The sequence below is a fragment of the Pristis pectinata genome, chromosome 5 (assembly GCF_009764475.1).
Source record: "Pristis pectinata isolate sPriPec2 chromosome 5, sPriPec2.1.pri, whole genome shotgun sequence".
Classification (NCBI taxonomy): Eukaryota; Metazoa; Chordata; class Chondrichthyes; order Rhinopristiformes; family Pristidae; genus Pristis; species Pristis pectinata.
Genome location: NC_067409.1, coordinates 7,126,102 through 7,149,799, shown reverse-complemented (window position 1 = coordinate 7,149,799; position 23,698 = coordinate 7,126,102). Strand labels below are relative to the sequence as shown.

General features: G+C 47.3%; 1 protein-coding gene across 1 annotated transcript in view; it reads right to left on the bottom strand.

Annotated features, from left to right (window-relative positions):
- LOC127570155 (aquaporin-1-like) overlaps positions 1 to 23,092 on the bottom strand; it is a 37,275-nt gene extending 14,183 nt beyond the window's left edge. Inside the window, 1 exon segment of the mRNA XM_052015402.1 lies at positions 22,630 to 23,092. Within this exon segment, the coding sequence (XP_051871362.1) occupies positions 22,630 to 22,998 (369 nt within the window). The 5' untranslated portion in view covers positions 22,999 to 23,092.
- Positions 23,093 to 23,698: the final 606 nt, after the last annotated feature.

Sequence of the window (23,698 nt, the reverse complement as noted above, 5' to 3'; positions counted from 1 at the left end):
TGTAAAAAAACTTGCCCTGTACATCTCCTTTAAACTGTCCCCCTCTCACCTTAAACCCAGCTGGATGCTCCACATCTGGTAAGTCCCTAGATGTCAACATCTCAGAGGATCTATCCTGATCCCAAACACATTGATGCAATCATGAAGAAGGCACTCCAGCAGCTCTACTTCATTAGGAGTTTGAGGAGATTTGGTACGTCACCAAAGACTCTTGAAAATTTCTACAGATGTACGGTGGAGAGCATTCTGACTGGTTGCATCACCACCTGGTGTGGAGGGTCCAATGTGCAGGATCACAAGAGGCTGCAGAGGGTTGTAGGCTCAAGCCAGCTCCATCGCGGACACAACCCTCCCGCGATGGAGCTGGCGGTGTCTCAAGAAGGCAGCATCCATCACTAAGGACCCTCACCACCCGGGACATGCCCGCTTCTCATTACTACCATCAGGGAGGAGGTACAGGAGCCTGAAGACCCACACTCAATGATTCAGGAACAGCTTCTTCCCTCCACCATCAGATTTCTGAACGGTCCATGAACCCATGAACACTACCTCGTTATTCTTTTTTTGCATTATTTATTTATTTTTGTAACTTATAGTAATTTTATGTCTTTGCACTGTACTGCTGCCACAAAACAACACGTCATATAAGTCAGTGATAATAATTCTCATTCTGATGAAATCCAAATGTTTCAGTAACAATCTTCAAATTAGCAATGTAGTACACTGCCCTTACCTGGTCTGGTCTGGGTGTGACTCAAACACGGCAAAGTCTCTCCCAACCCAGCTGACCTTGAAAACATCCTCCTCACAAACATCTAGGGGCCGCTGTCTATGTTGGGAGAGCTGTCCCTCAGCCTAGTCAGTCTTGACACAGTCATACCCACACCCAGGTAATGAGTCGGCTCCTCCATCACAATCCCTGGTAACGTCTTGTCTCACCAGCAGGACAGAGCCATCAGAGGGGCAGTGTTGTAGGAGGGAGTAGCTTTGGTAGACTCAACGTTAGAACATAGAACACTACAGCATAGTACAGGCCCTTCGGCCCACAATGTTGTGCAGACATCTTTATCCTTCTCTAAGATCTAACTAACTCTTCCCTCCTAACATAGCCCCCCATTTCTCTATCATTCATGTGTCTATCTAAGGGTCTCTTAAACTGTCCCAAATGTATCTGCCCCCACAACCTCTGCCGGCAGTGCGTTCCACGCACCCACCACTCCCTGTGTAAAAAACTCCACCCCTAGCATCCCCCTTATACCTTCCTCCAATCACTTCAAAATTATGCCCCTTCAAGTTAGCCATTGTCACCCTGGGAAAAAGTCTCTGACTGTCCACTCGATCTATGCCTCTTATCATCTCGTGCACCTCTATCAAGTCACCTCTCATCCTCCGTCCCTACAAAGAGAAAAGCCCTAGCTCACTCAACCTATCCTCATAGGACATTCTCTCCAATCCAGTCAGCATCCTGGTAATCTCCTCTGGCACCCTCTCCAAAGCTTCCACATCCTTCCTATAATGAGGTGACCAGAACTGAACACAATACTCCAAGTGTGCCTGACTTGTCTCCAGATATGTGGGAGCTTCATGGGACTTGTTCAAACGTGGCATGGAACCCTCCCTACCAACCACCATCCTCCCTCAGCTGATGAATCAGTGTTCCTCCAAGTTGGATAACACTAGAAGAAGTCCTGAAAGGAACAAGGGCACAGAATGTACTGTGGGTGGCAAGTTCAATGTCAACCACCAAGGGGAGCTTGCTGGTACCAGCACTGACCGAGCTGGCCAAGTCCTGTAAAACACTGTGCCAGACTGGATCTGTGGCAGGTAGTCGGTGGGCCAACACTTGACCTGAAGTGGCTGCACAGGTGCTAGTGATGGTGAAGAAGACGTTATGACATGCTTGCCTTTATTAGTTGAGGTATTGCATTCAAGAGTCAGGAAGTTACGTTGCAACTGTATAAAGCTCCAGTTGGGTCGCATCTCGAGTATTGCATTCAATTCTGGTCGCCCCATCATTGGAAGAACATGGAGGCTTTGGAGAAGGTGCAGAAGAGTTTTACCAGGATTCTGCCTGGATTAGAGGGTATTAGTATTGGTTTATTATTGTCACTTGTACCGAGATACAGTGAAAAACCTGTCTTGCATACCGATCGTACAGATCAATTCATTACACGGTGCAGTTACATTGAGTTAGTACAGACTGCATTGAGGTAGTACAGGTAAAAACAATAACAGTACAGAGTAAAGTGTCACAGCTGCAGAGAAAGTGCAGTGCAATAAGGTGCAAGGTCACCACAAGGTAGTTCGTGAGGTCAGAGTCCATGTGCTATAAGGAGAGGTTGGACAAACTTGGATTGTTTTCTCTGGAGTGGCAGAGGCTGAAGGGAGATGTGATAGAAGTTTATAAAATTATGAGAGGCATAGATAGGGTAGATAGCCGGTACCTTTATACCAGGGTTGAAATGTCTAGTACTACAGGGCATGCATTTAAAATTGGTAAATTAGTTTATTATTGTCACATGTACTGAGGTGCAGTGAAAACTTTGTTTTGCATGCCATCCATACAGATCACTTCATCACATCAGTGCATTGAGGTAGTACAAGGGAAAAGCAATAACAGGATGCAGAACAAAGTGTTACAGTCACAGAGAAAGTGCAGTGCAGGCAGACAATAAGGTGCAAGGTCATATTGAGGTAGATTGTGAGGTCAAGAGACCATCTTGTCGTACTAGGGAACCATTCAATAGTCTTATAACGGTGGGATAGAAGCTGTCCTTGAGCCTGGTGGGACGTGCTTTCAGGCTTTTGTATCTTCTGCCCGATGGGAGGGGGGAGGAGAGAGGTGAGGGAGTAAATTCAAAGGAGATGTGCAGGGCAAGTGGTGGGTGCCTGGAATGGGCTGCCAGGGGTGGTGGTGGAGGCAGATACGATAGAGGGGTTTAAAAGGCTCTTAGATAGGCACATGGATGTGCAGAGAATGGAGGGATATGGACCACGTGCAGGCAGAAGGGATTAGTGTAATTAGGCGACATTAGCTTAATTAGTTCAGCACAACGTTATGGGCCTCAGGGCCTGTTCCTCTGCTGTACTTTTCTGTTCTGAGACCTCACCTGCTCCGGTCTACCTGCATCTACTGTAGCTTCCCACGACGGGACTGATAGAAGTGATCTCTGGTTCAATGACGAATGTGGAAGGGCATACAGAGGGCAGCACCAAGCATACCTAAAAATAATGAAGTGTCACAAAGGAGGCTTAAGAAACTGCAGATGCCGTGACCTAGAGCATAACACAATTTGCTGGAGGAACTCAACGGGTCAGGCAGCATCTGTGGAATGAAATGGATGGTCGACGTTTCGTGCCGAGACCCTTCATATGGATTGAAAGACATAGAGGGGGGAGCTAGCCAGTATAAAGAGGAGGGGGGAAGGGGTGGAGCAAGAGCTGGCAGGCGATGGGTGGATCCAGGTGAGGAGGGGTGATAGACAAGAGGAGGAGGGGAGAGCGGAAGTAGCAACAGAGGCTGGGAGGTGATAGAAGTGACAAAGGAACCGCCACGAGGAGCCCCCTGTCTTTACCTCTCGCTGCCTTGGTGAAGCAGCCAGCATAATCAAAGACCCCACCCACCCAGGTCATTCTCTCTTCTCTCCTCTTCCATCAGGTAGAAGATACAGGAGCCTGAGGGCACGTACTACCCAGGCTCAAGGACAGCTTCTACCCCACTGTGATAAGACTATTGACCCTTATACGATGAGATGGACTCTGACCTCACGATCTACCTTGTTGTGACCTTGCACCTTATTGCACTGCACTTTCTCTGCAGCTGTGACACTTTACTCTGTACTGTTATTGTTTTTACCTGTACTACATCAATGCACTCTGTACTGACTCAATGTAACTGCACTGTGTAATGAATTCACCTGTACGATCGGTATGCAAGACAAATTTTTCACTGTACCTCGGTACAAGTGACAATAAAAAACCAATACCAATACGAGGAATATAACAGAATCGGGAAAGAACTTAAACAAGGAATTTGGAGGGCCAAAGAGGGCCAGTAGATGTCCTTGGTGAGTAGGATTAAGGAGAATCCCAAAGCATTTTAAACATATGTTAAAACCATATCGGGAGAGGGTAGGACCACTTAAGGACAAAGGGGGGGAATTTATGCTGAGGTGTCAGCCTTGTGAAGAAGAAATATAGAACTACTTGCGTGCTAACAGCAAAAACATCATGCAAATAGACAGAGACACAAGAGAATGCGGATGCTGGAAATCTGGAGCAACACACAAGGAAGCTGGAGAAACTCAGCAGGTCAGGCAGCATCTATGGAGGGAAGTGGACAGTTGACGTTTTAGATCGAGACCCTTCATCAGGACTGGAAAGAAAGGGTTTCGACCTGAAACGTCAACTGCCCATTTCCCTCTGTAGATGCTGCCTCGTCTGCCGAGTTCCTCCAGCTACTTTGTGTATTGATGCAATAGGCAGAGGTAGGCAATTGTCCAACCAATGGATCAGATCAAAGCTCTGGTGTCCAACTCAACAGCAACAGGGGAGAAGATTCCATGAGCATCCTCGTCCTCAAAACATGGTATTAAGAGGTCACTCTGTCTGAGATTTCTGTCTCAGGTCTCTGGATTGGGTTCTTCTGAGTCATGCACTAGAGTTCTGCCTATGGGACGTCTGACAACACAAGATATCACAAGGTATTTATGACCTGTTTTGGACGATTACAATTAACAGTCTATATACTTGTCTTCTATTTTGAGCTGTGAACCTTGTACACAACACCCCAGGAGTGAAGCGTTTGAAGTTTTTTTCACAACTGACCTTGGATGACAAGAGATGTTGTAAGTTTAGTCTAAAAGGAAAAAGAAGCAACTGAAATCAGACTGAACCCTTGAGGAATAAAAAGGAACTGGGAAAAAACTCAAACTAAAAGGGCTAAAAGGGGCCATGAAATGTCCTTGGTGAGTTGGATTAAGGAAAATCCCAAAGTATTTTACACATACGGTACATTTAAAACGAAAGGGTAGTTAAGGAGACGGTAGGTCCACTCAAAGGCAAGTGGGAGAGGTACTGTACTTTGCACTGGTATTCACCAAGGAGAAGTACATGGATGATGGTGAGATCAGGATATGCTGATATTCTAGGACACGTTGTTATCAAAAGGTGTTGGGTCTCTTGAAGAATGTTGAGGTGGATAAGACCCAGGGGCCCTGATGGGATCTATCTGAGGGAAGCAAGGGAGGAGATTGCTGGGGCCTTGACAGAGGTCTTTGTAGCCTCTTCAGCCACAGGCCAATGTCGTGCCTCTGTTTGAAAAGGGCAATCAGGTTAATCCGGCAAACTGGTGAGCCTTACATAAATGCTAGGGAAATTCCTGAAGAAGATTCTCAGTGATAGGATTTACCTGCATTTGGAAAAGCATGGACTTTATTAGGGATAGTCAGCAAGGCTCTGTGCTGGGGAGATCGTGTCTCAAAACTTGATTGAGGTAATTGGTTTAATTTTGTCACGTACCAAAATCCAGTGAAAAACTTTTGTTTGCGTGTCATCCAAGCAGATCATGCCATACATAAGTACATCAAGGTAGTACAAAAGACAACAGAGTGCAGAATATACAGTTACAGAGAAACTGCAGTGTAGGCAGACAAGTAAAGTGCAAGAGTCACAGGTAGATTGAGAGACCAAGAATTCATCTTTAGCTCCAGTGAATCCCTGGGTTATTTAACCTTCCTGTTGTGAGCATGATCATGTCACACTCAGAGAATGTACCCGTAACAATGATAAGGCAAGGAGAGGGCTGGTGTTAGGGTGGTGATGAATACTCCTTTGCCTGGGTGTCTGAAAGCACCACGCTATCCAGGAGAAAGCAACCTGGTCAAGAAGGGTGGGACTCACCAGGAGTCACAGGAACACCACCACCCGGACACACCCCATAAAGGCGAGGGTCAGGATTACTACAGAGGTGGGCAGCACAGAGTTGGTACAGTAGTGTAGTGGTTAACGTAATGCTATTACAGCGCCAGCGGCCCAGGTCCAATTCCGTCCGCTGTCTGTAAGGAGTTTGTACGTTCTCCCCGTGTCTGCGTGGGTTTCCTCCGGGTGCTCCGGTTTCCTCCCACATTCCAAAGACGTACGGGTTAGGAAGTTGTGGGCGTGCTACATTGGCACCGGAAGCGTGGCGACACTTGCGGGCTGTCCCCAGAACACTCTACACAAAAGATGCATCAAACATGTGTTTCGATGCACATGTGACTAATAAAGAAATCTTAGACTCAAATCACGAGGGATACCGGGTTAAAATGAGGCTTACATTTCCAGAGAAGTCTTAGGACATCCCAGAACCAGTGTGGTATCTGCAGTCATGTGGGATTGTGAGCAGAGCAAGATCCCACTATGTTACTGAGCAGAAATTCTGCAGATCATCTGGTCTCAGTCACAGAGAGATACAGCAGGAAACAGACCTTTCGGTCCATCAAGTCTATCACCATCCAGTTACACTGATCCTACACTAATCCCATTTTATTCTCCCCCCACTCCCATCAACTCCCCCCAGATTCCACCACTCATCCACACACTAGGGGCAATCTACAACAGCCAATTCACCTACCAACCTGCACGTCTTCAGGATGCGACGGGGGAGGTGGAGAACCCGGGGGGGAAACCCACACGGCCACAGGGAGAGCGTGCAAACTCCACGCAGACAGCACCGGAGGTCAGGATCGAACCCGGGTCACTGACACTGTGAGGCAGCAGCTCTACCAGCTGCGCCACTGTGCTGGGGTTAGTGTTGGTGGTTGAGTGATCAATGTTGGACGGCAAACCCCCAGGGAGAGCTCCCTTGTTCCCCTTCAAGAACGACCCATGGGATCTTTGATGTCCAACCAAGGGGGCAAACAGGGCCTCCCATTAACAATTCATCTGTGAGATGGATGGGGTGACAATCCCTCCTTCCAGCACTGGATAGGTAGCCTCTACTTTCAGCTGGTCACTGCCCAACATAATCAAGAACCCCTCCCATCCTGGTCATTCTTTCTTTCCCCTTCCCGCCCCCCTACCCCAAATTAGGCAAAAGATACAAAAGCTTGAGAGCACGTACCACTAGGCTCGAGGACAGCTTCTATCCCACAGTTATCAGACTCTTAAACGGACCTCTTGCAGGATAAAGATGAACTCTTGATCTCCCAGTCTACCTCGTCGTGGCCCTTGCACTTTATTTGTCTACCTGCACTGCACTTTCTCTGTGACCGCTATACTATACTTTGCAGTTCGTTTTTTTTCTACCTCAATGTACTTACATATGGAATGATCTGTCTGGATGGCACACAAACAAAGCTTTTCACTGTATCTCGGTACACATGACAATAATAAAGCAATACCAATACTCTAGGGTGGGATTGGAAACCCATGCCTTTCCCACTCGGAACTACCATTCATCCCAGTGATCCATGGCCACTGAGGCAGGATATGGACATATGGACAACCTTCATTCTACCCACTGCCAAGAAAATGTGTCTTCCTTGTACAGTACAGCACAGGAACAGGCCCTTTGGCCCACAATGTTGTGCTGAACTACTTAAACTAGTAATTAAATGCTTAACTAAAACTAATCCCTTCTGCCTACACAATGTCCATATCCCTCCATTCTCTGCTCATCCATGTACCTATCTAAGAGCCTCTTAAACGCCTCTATCGTATCTGCCTCCACCACCACCCCTGGCAGCACATTCCAGGTACCCACCGCTCTCTGTGTAAAAAAGCTTGCCTCACACATCTCCTTTGAACTTACCCCCTCTCACCTTAAGTGCATGTCCTCCAGTATTAGATATTTCATAGAACACAGAGCACTACAGCACAGTACAGGCCCTTCAGCCCACGATATTGTGCCGACATTTTATCCTGCTCTAAGATCTATCTAACCCTTCCCTCCCACATAGCCCTCCATTTCTCTATCATTCATGAGTCTATCTAAAAGTCTCTTAAATGTCCCTAATGTGTCTGCCCCCACAACCTCTGCCAGCAGTGCGTTCCACGCACCAGCCACTCTCTGTGTAAAAAACTTATCCCTGACATCCCCCTTATATTTTCCTCCAATCAGCTTAAAATTATGCCCCCTCATGTTAGCCATAACCCATTTTGACCCTAGGAAAAAGATACCGACTGTGTACCCTATCTATGCCTCTCATAATCTTATAAACTTCCATCAGGTCTCCCCTCAGCCTCTGACGCTCCAGAGAAAACAACCTAAGTTTGTCCAACCTCTCCTTATAGCTCAAACCCTCTAATACCAGGCAGCATCCTGGAAAACCTCTTCTGCACCCTCTCCAAAGCCTCCACATCCTTCCTATAATGGGGTGACCAGAATTGAATGCAATACTCCAGATGGGGCCTGACTAGCTTTATACATAACTTCCTGATCCTTGAACTCAATGCCTCGACTAATGAAGGCAAGCATGTCATATGCCTTCTTTACCAGCCTATCAACCTGTGCAGCCAATTTCAGGGAGCTATGGACTTGGACCTCAAGATCCCTCTGTAAATCAATGGTTTTAAGGGTCCTGCCATTAACAGTGTATTGTCCCTTCACATTTGATCTCCCACAGTGGAACACCTCACATTTGGCTGGATTAAACTCCATCTGCCATTTCTCTGCCCATATCTGCCACTAATCTATATCCTGTTGTATGCTTTGGCAATCTTCTACCCACAACAGCACTAATCTTTGTATCATCTGCAAACTTAATAACCCACCCATCCACATCTTCATCCAGGTCATTTTTATATATGTCAAACAGCAGAGGTCCCAATACGGATCCCTGCGGAACACCACTAGTCACGGAGAAACAGCCAACATAATCAAAGACCCCATCCACCTTGGACATTCTCTCTTCTCCCCCTCCGATCAGGCAGAAGATACAAAAGTCCGAAAGCACATACCGCCAGGCTCAAGGACAGCTTCTATCCTGCTGTTATAAGACTATTGAATAGTCCCCTAGTACGATAAGATGGACTCTTGACTTCACAATCTACCTCATTATGGCCTCACACCTTATTGTCTGCCTGAACTTTCTCTGTAACTGTAACACTTTATTCTACATTCTGTTATTGTTTTCCCTTGTACTACCTCAATGCACTGTATAATGAAATGATCTGGATGGATGGCATGAAAAACAAAGTTTTTCACTGCACCTCAGTACATGTAACAATAATAAACCAATTTACCAATTTACCTGCAGCCAGATTAAGTCCCATCGACCACTACCCTATGGGCAAGCCAATTTTGAATCTAAACAGCCAAGTCACCGTGGATCCCATGAATCTTAATCTTCTGGATAAGTCTCCCATGAGTGACCTTTTCAAACACTTTTCTAAAATCCATGTAGACAACATCCACAGTTCTATCTTCCTTAATCACCTTTGTCGAAAAACTCAATCAAGTTAGTAAGACATGACTTGCCCCACACAAAGCCATGCTGACTGTCCCGAATTAGGTTATGGCTTTCTAAATACTCATAAATCCTACCCCTAAGGTTCCTCTTCAGTAGCTGCCCTACCACTGACGTGAGACTCGCTGGTCTGTAGTTTCCAGGATCATCCTTATTTCCCTTCTTGAATAACGGAACAACATTAGCTACTTACCAGTCCTTCGGGACCTTGCCTGTGGCTAGAGAGGACACGGAGATCTTAGTCAAAGCCCCAGCAGTTTCATCCCTTGCCTCTGTCAATAACTTGGGGTATATCCCATCAGACCATGGGGATTTATCACAAAATCACAAGACAAAGGAGCAGAAGTAGGCCATTCCACCCATCGAGTCTGCTCCGTTACCTCACCATGAGCTAAACTATTCTCCCATCTAGCACAAATTTCCGGGTTTTTCCCCATATCCCTTGATACCTTGACTAATTAGATACCTATCAATCTCCTCCTTAAACACCCCCAATGATCGGGCCTCCACAGCTGTATGTAGCAACAAATTCCACAAATCCACAACCCTCTGGTTAAAGAAATTTCTTCTCATCTCTGTTCTAAATGGGTACCCTCTAATTCTAAGATTGTGCCCTCTAGTCCTGGACTCACCCACCAAGGAAACAGCTTAGCCACATCTACTCTGTCCAGTCCTTTCAACATTCGAAATGTTTCTATGAGGTCCCCTCTCATTCTTCTGTACTCCAGTGAGTACAGTCCAAGGGTCGACAAACGCTCATCATATGTAAGCCCTTTCATTCCGGGAATCATCCTCATAAATCTTTTCTCCAACATCAGCACATCCTTCCTAAGATAAGGGGCCCAAAACTGCACACAGTATTCCAAATGAGGTCTCACCAGTGTCCCATAGAGCCTCATCAACACTTCCTTACTTTTATACACTATACCTCTCGAAATGAATGCCAACATGGCATTTGCTTTTCTTACCGCCGATCTGACCTGGTGGTTAACCTTTAGGGTATCCTGCACAAGGTCCCCCAAGTCCCTTTGTACTCCTGTACGTTGAATTTTCTCCCCATCTAAATAATAATCTGTCCATTTACTTCTTCCTCCAAAGTGTACAACAGCACATTTCTCAACATTGAATCTCATCTGCCATTTCTTTGCCCATTCTCCTAAACTATCTAAGTCTCTCTGCAACCTTTCTGTTTCTTCAATACTCCCTACTCCTCGCCCTATCTTGGTGTCATCTGCAAATTTAGCCACAAAACCATTTACACCATAATCTAAATCATTGATATACAGTGTAAAAAGAAGCGGCCCCAACACCGACCCCTGCGGAACACCACTGGTAACCGGCAGCCAACCAGAACAGGATCCCTTTATTCCCACCCTTTGCTTTCTGCCTATCAGCCAATGTTCCACCCATTCTGATATCTTTCCTGTAATTCCATGAGCTCTCATCTTACTTAGCAGCCTCTTGTGCGGCACCTTGTCGAAGGCCTTCTGAAAATCCAAATACACAACATCCACAGCCTCTCCCTTATCCACCCTACTTGAGATTTCCTCAAAAAACTCCAATAGGTTTGTCAGGCAGGATCTTCCCTTCATATAACCATGCTGGCTTGGACCTATCTTGTCACGCACCTCTAGGTATTCCATAACCTCATCCTTGAGAATTGACTCCAATATTTTTCCAACCACCGATGTCAGACTAATAGGTCTGTAATTTCCTTTATGCTGCCTCCCACCTTTCTTATACAGCAGAACTACATTTGTGACCCTCCAGTCCTCCGGAACCATGCCGGAGTCAAATGATGCCTGGAAAATTATCACCAATGCCTCCACAATCGCTAAAGCCACTTCCTTCAGAACCTGAGGGTGCACTTCATCTGGTCCGGGAGACTTATCTGTTCTTAGTCCGTTTAGCTTCCTGAGCACCTTCTCTCTAGTAATTTTGACTGAACTCAAGTTATATTCCCTGAGACCCCTGACTATCTGGTATATTGCTGATGTCCTCCACAGTGAAGACTGACGCAAAATACTCATTTAGCTCCTCTGCCATCTCTTTGTTATCCATTATAATCTCTCCCGCACCGTGATCGATTGGTCCTATATCAACCTGTGTCTCTCTTTTACTCTTCATATATTTAAAAAAACTCTAGTTCCTTTTGTATATTATCTGCCAACTTCCTTTCATAATTCATCTTTTCTTTCCTAATGACCTTCTTAGTTTCTTTTTGCAGGTTTTTAAAAGTTTCCCAGTCTTCCGTTTTCCCACTAATTCTTGCTTCCTTGTATGCCCTCCCTTTTGCTTTTATTGTAGCCTTAACCTCTCTCGTTATCCACATTTGTGCCATTTTTCCATTAATAGCCTTTTTTTTCTTGGAATATATCTGTCCCGCACTTTCCTTATTTCTTGTAGAAATTCCATCCATTTCTGCTCTGCCGTCCCTCCAACTAGCTTACATTTGCAATCAATTTGGGCCGGTTCCTCTCTCATGAAATTAACTTGGGCCAGTTCCTCTCTCATGCAATCAATTTGGGCCGGTTCCTATCTCATGCAATCAATTTGGACCAGTTCCTCTCTTATGCAATCAATTTGGGCCAGTTCCTCTCTCATGCAATCAATCTGGGCCAGTTCCTCTCTCATGCAATCAATTTGGGCCGGTTCCTCTCTCATGAAATTAACTTGGGCCAGTTCCTCTCTCATGCAATCAATTTGGGCCGGTTCCTATCTCATGCAATCAATTTGGGCCAGTTCCTATCTCATGCAATCAATTTGGACCAGTTCCCCTCTTATGCAATCAATCTGGGCCAGTTCCTCTCTCATGCAATCAATTTGGGCCGGTTCCTCTCTCATGCAATCAACTTGGACCAGTTCCTATCTCATGCAATCAATTTGGACCAGTTCCTCTCTCATGCAATCAATTTGGGCCGGTTTCTCCACCTTAATGTTCTTTAAGAGACCCAACACTACCTCCTCTTTACCTCAAAATGCCCGAGCATATTAGCACGGTCCACACACTGATCTCACTATCCGCCACATCCTTCTTCTTGGTAAATATCGAGGCAAAGTACTCATTTAGGACCTTGGCCACATCCTCCACATCCAAGCACATGTTCCCTCCTTTATCCTTGAGTGGCCCTACCCTCTCCCTAGTTATCCTCTTGATGTATGTATAGAATGCCTTGGGACTCTCTTTAATCCTACTTGCCAAGGACTTTTCATGGCCCCTCCTGGCTTTCCTAATTCCCTTCTTCAGCTCTTTTCTAGCTTCTGTATAATCCCCAAGGGTTCTGTTTGATCTTAGCTTCCTAAGTTTTACATAAGCTTCCTTTCTCTTCTTGACTCTCTCGACATCCAAGGTTCTCTTACCTTGCCATCCTTGTCCTTCCCTCTGACTGGAACATCCCTGTCCTGTACTCTGTGCAGTTGGTCTTTAAACATCTTCTACATGTCAGAGGTGGACTTGCCCAAAAACAGCTGTTCCCAATTAACTCCCCCTAGTTCCTGCCTAATGCTCCCGTAATTTGCCCTGCTCCAGTTTAATACTTTGCTGCAAGGTCCATATCTATAGCTATCTTAAAACCTAAGGAGTTGTGGTCACTGTTCCCTAAACTTTCTCTCTATGAAGGGTCAGTCACCTGATCAGGCACATCTCCCAACACTGGGTCCAGTACGGCCCCTCCTCGTTGGACTATCTACATGTTGATTTAAAGAACCCTTGTGGATGAACCTAACAAATTCTGCCCCGTCTAAACCTCTTGCAGTAAGGAGGTCCCAATCTATACTGGGGAAGTTAAAGTCCCCCACGATAATAACCCTGTTATTTTTACACTTTTCCCTAATCTGCCTGCATATCTATTCCCCAATATCCCGATGGCTATTGGGGGGGGGGGGTCTGTAGTATAATCCCATCAGAGTGATTGCACCTTTTGTATTTTTGAGTTCTACCCATATAGAGTAAGTGGAGGAGCCCTCCATTATGTCCCCTCTAAGTGCAGCTGTGACATTGTCCCTGATTAATGGTGCAATTCCACCCCCACCCCTCTCTTTTACCTCCCTATTTTTTCTAAAACATCGATACCCAGTCCTGGTACATTAAGCACCCAGTCCTGTCCCTCTCTCAACCAAGACTCCGTAATGGCCACAACATCATAGTTCCATGTATTGATCCATACTCTAAGTTCATCACCCTTACCCTTAACTCAAATAAGCACACGTCAACCTGCCCACCCCATCATGTCCATTACTTTGCCCATTCTTCCTTACAGACTTACTGATCATCACATGAACCCTCCTCTCAATCCCTCCACTTTCTGACCCGGTGCTCTGGTCTCCATCCCCCTGCCAAATTAGTTTACACCCTCCCAAGTAGCACTAGCAAACTTCCCGGCCAGGATATCGGTTCCCCTCCAGCTGAGGTGCAACCTGTCCCTCTTGTACAGGTCGCCCCTGCCCCGGAAGAGGCTCCAATGATCCAGGAACCTGAAACCCTGCCCCCTGCACCAGTTCCTCAGCCACGCATTCATCTGTTCTCTCTTTCTATTCCTGCCCTGACTAGCACATGGCACCAGGAGTAATCCAGAGGTTACTACCTTGGAGGTCCTGATCTTCAGCTGCTTTCTTAACTCCTTATACTCACTACGCAGGACCTCTTCCCCCTTTCTACCTATGTCATTGGTGCCAATGTGCACCACGACCTCTGGCTGCTCACCCTCCCCCTGAAAAATGTTCTGCTCTGAGACATCCTCGACTCTGGCACCTGGGAGGCAACACACCATCCTGGCGTCTCTTTTGCAGCCACAGAATCTCCTGCCTGCCCCCCCTTAACTATCAAGTCTCCTATCAATATTGCTCTGCCTGACTTTACCCTTCCCTGCTGAGCCTCAAGAGCCGGCCACGGTGCCACTGACCTGGCTGCTGCTGCTGTGCCCTGATAGGTCATCCCCCACAGCAGTATCCAAAGGGGTATACCTGTTGCTGAGAGGAATGGCTACAGGGGGATTCTGCTGCTTGTTCTACCCTTCCTGGTGGTCGCCCAACTATCTGCTGGCTGCACCTTAGGTGTGACCACCTTGCTAAAGCTCTTATCTATCATGCTGTCAGCATCCCGGACAATCCTAAGTGCATTCAACTCCAGCTCCAGTTCCTTCGTGTGGTCAGTCAGGAGCTACAGCTGGGCGCACTTCCGACGTGAAGTCATCAGGGACACTGGCAGTCACCCTGATCTCCCACATCCTGCAGGAGAAGCATGCCCCTTGCCCCAACTGGTATCCCAGCTACTCCAACAGGGAGAGTAATACTAATGAAAACCTTAACTGCACTTACCTGCTCCTACCAGCTCAGCCTCTTCTCATCGAAGCCACCTAAACCAAAGCACCTATACTCAAGCCATGGTTCAGGTACGGCCACTCCCAAAAATGGCCACTCCGCTGGAGCCTGCTTCCCTTTTATACCTGAAAACAACCTGTAAAAAGCTGCTGGCTCCCTTTCCCTCTGCCTGCCGGGGACTGGAAACACAAGTTCTTAACTGAAAAATAACTTTCAAAATGATGCTGGCTGCTCCCCTCTGCTACCCAGGTTGCTGGGGTCGGAAGCGCGAGTTCTTAACCAAAAGACAACTTCTTTAAAAAAAAATCCATGCTCAAACCTCTCCACCCCCATTCTCGCACCTTCGATTCATCACCTGCCCATATGCCCTGTCAAGAGAAATAGGAGTTGGTCTGGGCTATGCAGCCCCTCAAACCTGCTCTGCTACTCAAGAAAATCATATCTGGTCTGATCTTGGAATCACCTCCACTCTTTATCTCAACCTTAAATATACTCAGTGACCAAAATTCTCTGGGTAGCCCAATCCATCACCCTCTGAGATAATTGTTTCCTTTGTCTTAAAATGGGTAATCCCTTATCTGAAACTCTGGCCCTTTATTGTAGATAACTCACATTGGGGAACACACCCTTTCACCATACCCCTCAGAATCTCATACGTTTCAGTAAGATTGAGGTGTATAAAATCATGAGGGGCATAGAGAGGCTGAATGCACACAGTCTTTTCCCCAGGGCTGGGGAACAAACAACTAGAGGGCATAGGTCTGAGGTGAGAGGGGAGAGATTTAATAGGATCCTGAGGGGTAACTTTTTTCACCCAGAGGGTGGTGAGAGGAAGTGGGTGAGGCAGGTACATTAACAACATTTAAAAGGTACTTAGACAGGTACATGGGTAGGAAAGGTTTGGGGGGATATGGGCCAAACATTGTGTTCAGTTCTGGTCGCCTCATTATAGGAAGGATGTGGAAGCTTTAGAGAGGGTGCAGAGGAGATTCATCAGGATGTTGCCTGGATTGGAGAGCATGACTTATGAGGATAGGTTGAGCAAGCGAGGGCCGTTCTCTTTGGAAAGAAGGAGAATGAGAGGTGACTTGATAGAGGTGTACAAGATGCTAAGAGGCATAGATCGAGTGGACAGTCAGAGACTTTTTCCCAGGGCGGTAATGGCTAACACGAGGGGACATCATTTTAAGGTGATTGGAGGAAGGTATAAGGGGGATGTCAGGGGTAAGTTTTTTTACACAGAGAGTGGTGGGTGCGTGGAACGCACTGCCGGCAGAGGTTATGGGGCAGATACATTAGGGACATTTAAGAGACTCTTAGACACATGAATGATAGAAGAATAGGGGGCTATGTGGGAAGGAAGGGTTAGATAGATCTTAGAGCAGGATAAAATGTCAGCACAACATTGTAGGCCAAAGGGCCTGTACTGTGCTGTAATGTTCTATGTTCTATAAACATTGGCAAATGGGACTAGCTTTGATTGGCATTTTTGTCAGCATGGACAAGTTGGGCCGAATGGCCTATTTCCATGCTGTATGACTCTATCACCTCTTCTTCTGACCTCCACTGAATACAGGTCCAAACTTGGCTGAAAAGCTCGCCTACTTACTTCTACAACACAGAAGGAGGTCATTCAGCCCATCATGTTCTTCTCAATCCCCAGCAGAACAAACCCATCAGTCCAATTCTCCTTTTTTCTCTCTCACGTACAGCCATTTGATTCTCTTGTCATTTACCTGCACTAGTGGCAGTTTACAGCAGCCCACCAACCCCCACATCTTTGGGATGTGGGAGGAAACCGGACCACCCCGGGGAAATCCACACAGTTACCGGGAGGATGTGTAAACTCCACACAGGGAGTGCCCGAGGTCAGGATCAAACCCGGGTCACTGGAGCTGTGAGGTAGCAGCTTTACAGCTGTACCACTGTCGCTCTCATGTGAGTTTGGGCAAAAAAGTGAAGTTTCATGATGATGTAGTGTGGCCACTTTCACTGGAGTGTTTGCAAGCTAAAACCTGACACCTAGGAGAGGAGCATCATCAAAGATCCCCACCATCCGGGCTGTGCCATCTTCTCGCAGCTACCATCGGGCAGGAGGTACAGAAGCCTGAAGTCCCACACAACCAGGTTCAAGAACAGTGACTTCCCTTCAACCATTCGGTTCTTGAACCAACCAACACAACCCTAATCACTACCTCAGTTTAGCAACACTGTGACCACCTTGATCACTTCGCACTAAAATGACCTTTGTGTTTTTTTTGTTCTAATTGTGTTCTTTCTTGTAAAAATTGTGTACAATTTATGTTTAATAATCAAAAACCTCACCTACCCAGGCCATTCTCTCTTCTCTCTTCTTCCATCAGGTAGAAGATACAGGAGCCTGAGGGCACGTACCACCAGGCTTAAGGACAGCTTCTATCCCACTGTGATAAGACTACTGAATGGTTCCCTTATACGATGAGATGGACTCTGACCTCACGATCTACCTTGTTGTGACCTTGCACCTTATTGCACTGCACTTTCTCTGCAGCTGTGACACTTTACTCTGTACTGTTATTGTTTTTACCTGTACTAACTCAATGCACTCTGTTCTAACTCAATGTAACTGCACTGTGTAATGAATTGACCTGTACAATCGGTATGCAAGTTTTTCAGTGTACCTCGGTACAAGTGACAATAATAAACAAATACCAATAATTTATGTTTTTCTTGAGAATGCTGCTTATCTGATGCTCTGTGCCTGTGATGCTGCTGCAAGTAAGTTTTTCATTGCATCTGTGAATATGACAATAAACGATTTTGTCTTTGATCTGTGTGGTTCTAGAGGTGAAAGGTCAGTGTCTAACCCACTGTACCACATTGCAGTCTGGCATTCCTTTACAGATAAAGAACCTTCAACGCATTAACCAAGCAAGTAATTACATTTACCAACCTGGCCATCACCATTAGAGGTCAGAGGGAAAACGGTGTTGAGAAATGGCCATTGATATGAAGGCAGTCCATCCCCACAGTATCCCTAAATCTAAGAACCCCTCTACCCTCGAAGGGTTGAAGTAAATTGGTAATTGGTTTATTATTGTCACATGTACTGAGGTACAGTGAAAAACTTTGTTTTGCATGCCATCTGTACAGATCATTATTTCATCACATCAGTGCATTGAGGTAGTACAAGGAAAAACAATAACAGAATGCAGAATAAAGTGTTACAGTTACAGAGAAAAGGCAGTGCAGACAGATAATAAAGTGCAAGGCCATATTAAGGTAAATTGTGAGGTCAAGAGTTCATCTTCTCGTACTAGGGGACGGTTCAATAGTCTTATAACAGTGGGATGGAAGCTGTCCTTGAGCCTGGTGGGACGTGCTTTCAGGCTTTTGTATCTTCTGCCCGATGGGAGAGGGGAGAAGAGGGGTGGGAGGTTAAAACAAAAAGGAGCTGCATTTCCATTGCACCTTTCACCATCCTCCCAGGGCATCCCAAAGCACCTTGCAGCCAAAGCTCCCTTCAAGTGTTGAAATGTGGGGAGCGAGGCAGCCAAACTGTGCACAGCAAACTCCCACAAAGTGCAGTGTTCTCTTCTTCCAATTGACAGAGTGATGGATATTACATCAGAGTATGGAAGAAGGAGTAAGACATTCAGCTACCCTGTCTAGCCCCAGAGGAATGCTGTACATTTCAGTGAAATCATCTGGTATCATTCTAAACTCCAGAGATTGCAGGCCCACACTGCTTAATGACTCCTTGCACAACAACTCTTGCCGTCTCAGGGATTCATCTCACTCCCTCTGTCTTCCTTAGATAAGGAGACCAGACCCAACATGATATATGACATGATATAACACTGGGGCATTATATAACAGCAGCTCTTATATTCAGGTTGGCCTGCAATAAGTTGTGTTGGGATCTGAGCCACAAGTAATTCGCCGCAGCAGCTACACACACACACACACACACACATGTATGCATGCACACACGGATGCATATGCACATGCAGACAAGCACACACAGACATACATACACATATGCACAAAGACAGAAAGTCACACACATATCAACATGCACATACACATGCACACAGAAACACAGGCACACAAACACTCTCAGATAAAGAGACACACATAGACATCCGCTCCACAACATACAGACACTGAGACGCACATGCGCAGACACACAGACACGTAGAGATTCATAAACACACCCACACAAGTACCCACACACATGCACGCGCACTCACACAGACACATACACACACACAAACACAAACATACAGACGTAAACAGAGATGCACACACAAATACACATACACACACAGACACAAACAGATACACAAAAACACAGACACAAAGATTCTCACACAAAGACATACACAGACACACAATGGGACAAAAGACATACAGACTCACATGCATAGCAGTGTATACACACACAGTTGCACACACTCACAGGCATACAGACATTAGGCAGTCATAAACACACATACACAGCCAGAGAGTGACTCCCAGACACATGCAATTTAACAAACACTCACAAAATACATACACAGATAGTCACTTGCACTCACATACACAAACACATGCACACAGACACACAAAAACACACATACAGACATGCATACACACATACAGACACACACAGAACCACATGCAGACACACAAACAGACACACAGAACCACATGCAGACATACAAACACAGACATATAAACAGACACACAGACAAACAAACACTAATATACAGACACACACTCACAACACAGTTACACTGACAAACATATATACACGATTACAGTGGTAGACAAGCTTATGCAGACAAATAGTCATAAATGCAGACACACAAACACTGAGGTATATCACATACATTTATGTAGAAACAGAGACATACACACCAAAACACTTACACATGAATAAATACAAACAAGTATGCACCATGTACAAAAATACACATTCAGAAAAAGTGTCGCGGTTAGCATAACGCTATTACAGCGCCAGCGACCCGGGTTCAATTTCAGCCGCTGCCTGTGAGGAGTTTGTAAGTTCTGGCTGACATCGACCGACTGATCTTCCAAATAAATATCCCAAATATCGTAGGTACACAGGATGGTACACAGAGGGAGAGACCTGACATTTTAACCGTTGTTGCAGTTGAAGCCCTGCCCTCCACATTACCAGTGGGATGTGCCGATAGCTTCAGGGATCGGTGGGGGGGCGGGGGTACTGGGACTAATCGGCAGGCGGGTGGCAGGACGTGGGGGAGAGACCCAGGGACCGGGACAGTAACCGGCCCCCGGGGCCCACAGGATTCCCCCCCCCCCCCCCACCCTACCCCCGGCTACTGAGATCTTCCCCGCGCGTCCGCCACCGGCTGCCGGCCAGTGCCCGGACTGGCCGGTTTACCCTCGCTAACACGGGGAGCAGGCTACTCGGCCCCTCCAGCCCTGCCTACCCTCCCACAACAGCGGGAGGTTAGGGAGGGAGGGGGAATAAATAAAACGGCAGCTGCTGGAATCTGAAACAGAAAAAGGCAAAAAAAAACACTGTAAGAACTGAGTGAGGCAGAATCTCTGATGGAGACACCAGTCAACGTTTCCAGGAGTTTTCCTCAGGTTGAGAAGGAGACTGAGCTCTACAATATCATTCCTTGCTCTCTCAACTCACCTCCAGTTCCCAGTCCTGATGACCCGAAACGTCCACCGTCCATCTCCCTCCACAGATGCTGCCTGACCCGCTGAGTTCCTCCAGCAGTGTGTGTGTGTGTGTGTGTGTGTGTGTGTTGCTCCAGATCCCAGCCTCTGAAGAATCTCCTGTAGCTGAGCTCGGCAATTTGGACAGAAAGGCCCGTTTCCCAGCCGTGTAACCCTGTAAATCTAATTATGGGTCAAAGCATCCCTTTGATTGGTTTACGGCGCCCAGAACATTAAACCGTCCCCACTGATGTCAAATTAATCCGTTTTGATTTCAACGCGTTCAGTGCTGTTAAACCAAGTTAATCTCCATTGAGTGAAGACCCTTCTCTCTCAGTCTCACCTGTTACCCTGAGACTGTCACCCCTATGTTCTGCAGGCAGCAGGAGAGAGCTCCCTGTCTCCACGAAGCAGCAAACACCACAAAGTGTCATTACATCGAGGGCTTGTGACCCACCCGTGGGAGATGGTCCGCATGTAATGACTAAACACCGCCAGTGTTAACGGCATCCAAAGTGTTTGCATCAAAACTGATTAATTTAACAGTAGTACAGGGGGCGGTTAAACGTCCCGAGTGCCATCAACAAACCAAAGGAATGATTTGACCACAGATTATTAAACTAAGCGAATATTAATTTGCATTTATTAATAACCGATGCATTCAGCATAAAAAGAAGCAACAGCGGCAACTTTGCAAAGTGGATTCGGACTGTTCAACGACACAAGAGGTTCTGGGATCTGGCGCAACAAGCAATCTGCTGGAGGACCAGGTTCACGGATAGCTTCTGTCCCGCTGAGATCAGACTCGAACGGACTTCTCACACACGGGAGAAGGACTCTTCATCTCCCGATCCAACTCGTCCTGGGCCGTGCACTTTCTCGGTTTATCTGCACCGCACTTTCTCTGTAACTGTAACACTATATTCTGCATTCTGTTTTCCTTTTTACTACCTCGATTGGTAAGTTCGTTTATTATTGTCACATGTACCGAAGTACAGTGAAAAACTTTGTTTGCATGTCATCCATACAGATCATTTCATTACAACAGTGCATTGAGGGAGTACAAGGTGAAGCAATAACAGAATGCAGAGTTAAGTGTTACAGTTACAGAGAAAGTGCAGTGCAGGCAGACAATAAGGTGCAAGTTCATAACGAGGTAGATTGTGAGGTCAAAAATCCATTTTATGGTTCAATAGCCTTATAACGATGTAGAATGCTTTAGATGACATGCAAACAAAAGTTTTTCACTGTCTCCGGGGGCAATAACATACCAATACCAATATTCAGTCAAGTCCTGATGCAGTATCTGGACCCAGAACATGGACCATACCTCTCCCTCCACAGATGCTGCCTGACCAGCTGAGTTTCCCCAGAGACACAAGAGGCTCTGCAAATGCTGGAATCTGGAGCAACACATACAAAGTGCTGGAGGAACTCAGCAGGTCAGGCAGCATCTGTGGAGGGAAATAAACAGTTGGCGTTTCGGGTCGAGACCGTTTGATGAGTCAAAGGCTAATGTCATTACATCGAGGGCTTGTAACCCACTCATGGGAGATAGAACATAGAACACTACAGCACAGTACAGGCCTTTCAGCCCACAATGTTGTGCCGACATTTTATCCTGCTCTAAGATCAGGATAGCGTGACGCTATTACAGCGCCCGCGACCCGTGCTCAATTCCCGCTGCTGTCTGTAAAGAGTTTGTACGTTCTCCCCGTGTCTGCGTGGGTTTCCTCCGGGTGCTCCGGTTTCCTCCCACATTCCAAAGGCATACAGGTTAGGAAGTTGTGGGCGTGCTATATTGGCACCAGAAGTGTGGCGATACTTGCGGGCTGGGCCCAGAACACTCTACGCAAAAGATGCATTTCACTGTTTGTTTCAATGTACATGTGACTAATAAAGAAATCTTATCTATCAAACCCTTCCTTCCCACATGGCCCCCCATTTCTCTATCATTCATGTGTCTACCTAAGATGGTCCCCATGGAATGACCAAACACTGCCAATGTTAACTTGACTTAAGTCATCAAGGATGAGTCTTGATGAAGGGTCTGGAACCCCTGACCTGCTGAGTTCCTCCAACATGTGTGTGGAATTCCCCCAGAGGTTTGTTCCGTGTCCTGAACCGATGCCCATGACCAAGCGGCGCTAAAGGTGACACGGGAGGGGCCCCTCAGTGGGCTTACCGCGTTAAGTCCGAGCGTGCTGTTCCTGGACGTGGGGGTGACCCCCAGGAGGATGGCGCTGGCTGTCACGGCCCCGAGCATCTGGCAGCCGATGTAGGCGAGGGCTCGGACCACACTGAGCCGGCAGCCGACCAACAGGCCGACGGTGACGGCGGGGTTGAGGTGGGCGCCGCTGATGTGCCCCACGCACTGGGCGAGGGTGGCGATGGACAAGCCAAAGGTGAGAGCGATCTGCACGATGTCGGCGGGGACGTGGCTCCCCGTCCACTTGGTGGCCGAGCCGGTGCTGAGGAAGACGAAGATGGTCACCCCCAGGAACTCGGCCAGCATTGCCCTCCAGAAGGAGTGGCGCCGGAGCTCCCTCATCATCCTCGCCGCCTACCACCTGCCTCCCGAGAGGGCATCCAGAGGGGGGAACCGAACCCTCAAACCCCTCGCAGGCGCTCCGAGTGCGGGACCGGCCTCTGGCGAGACATTATATGGAGATGGAGGTGGGAGGGGAAGGAGGCGTTTCGGAGACTTCCCGAAGATCTCCGGCTCCCTGCCCTAACACTTGTTTGCATTTCTGCCGCCGCCCTGCTTCGGGTCCTGTCCGTCAGGACAGGAGGTGGAAAGTTAGTGCGGGAACTTCACAGCGCCAAGTAGCGGGTTCGATCCTGACCTCGAGTGTTGTCTGTGTGGTCCTACACCCCTCCCTGTCTCTGTAACCCCATCCGGCCCCAACACCCCTCCCTGTCTCTGTAACCCCATCCGGCCCCAACACCCCTCCCTGTCTCTGTAACCCCATCCGGCCCCAACACCCCTCCCTGTCTCTGTAACCCCCTCCGGCCCCCACACCCCTCCCTGTCTCTGTAACCCCATCCGGCCCCAACACCCCTCCCTGTCTCTGTAACCCCCTCCGGCCCCAACACCCCTCCCTGTCTCTGTAACCCCCTCCGGCCCCCACACCCCTCACTGCCTCTGTAACCCCCTCCGGCCCCCACACCCCTCCCTGTCTCTGTAACCCCCTCCGGCCCCAACACCCCTCACTGCCTCTGTAACCCCCTCCAGCACCTACACCCCTCACTGC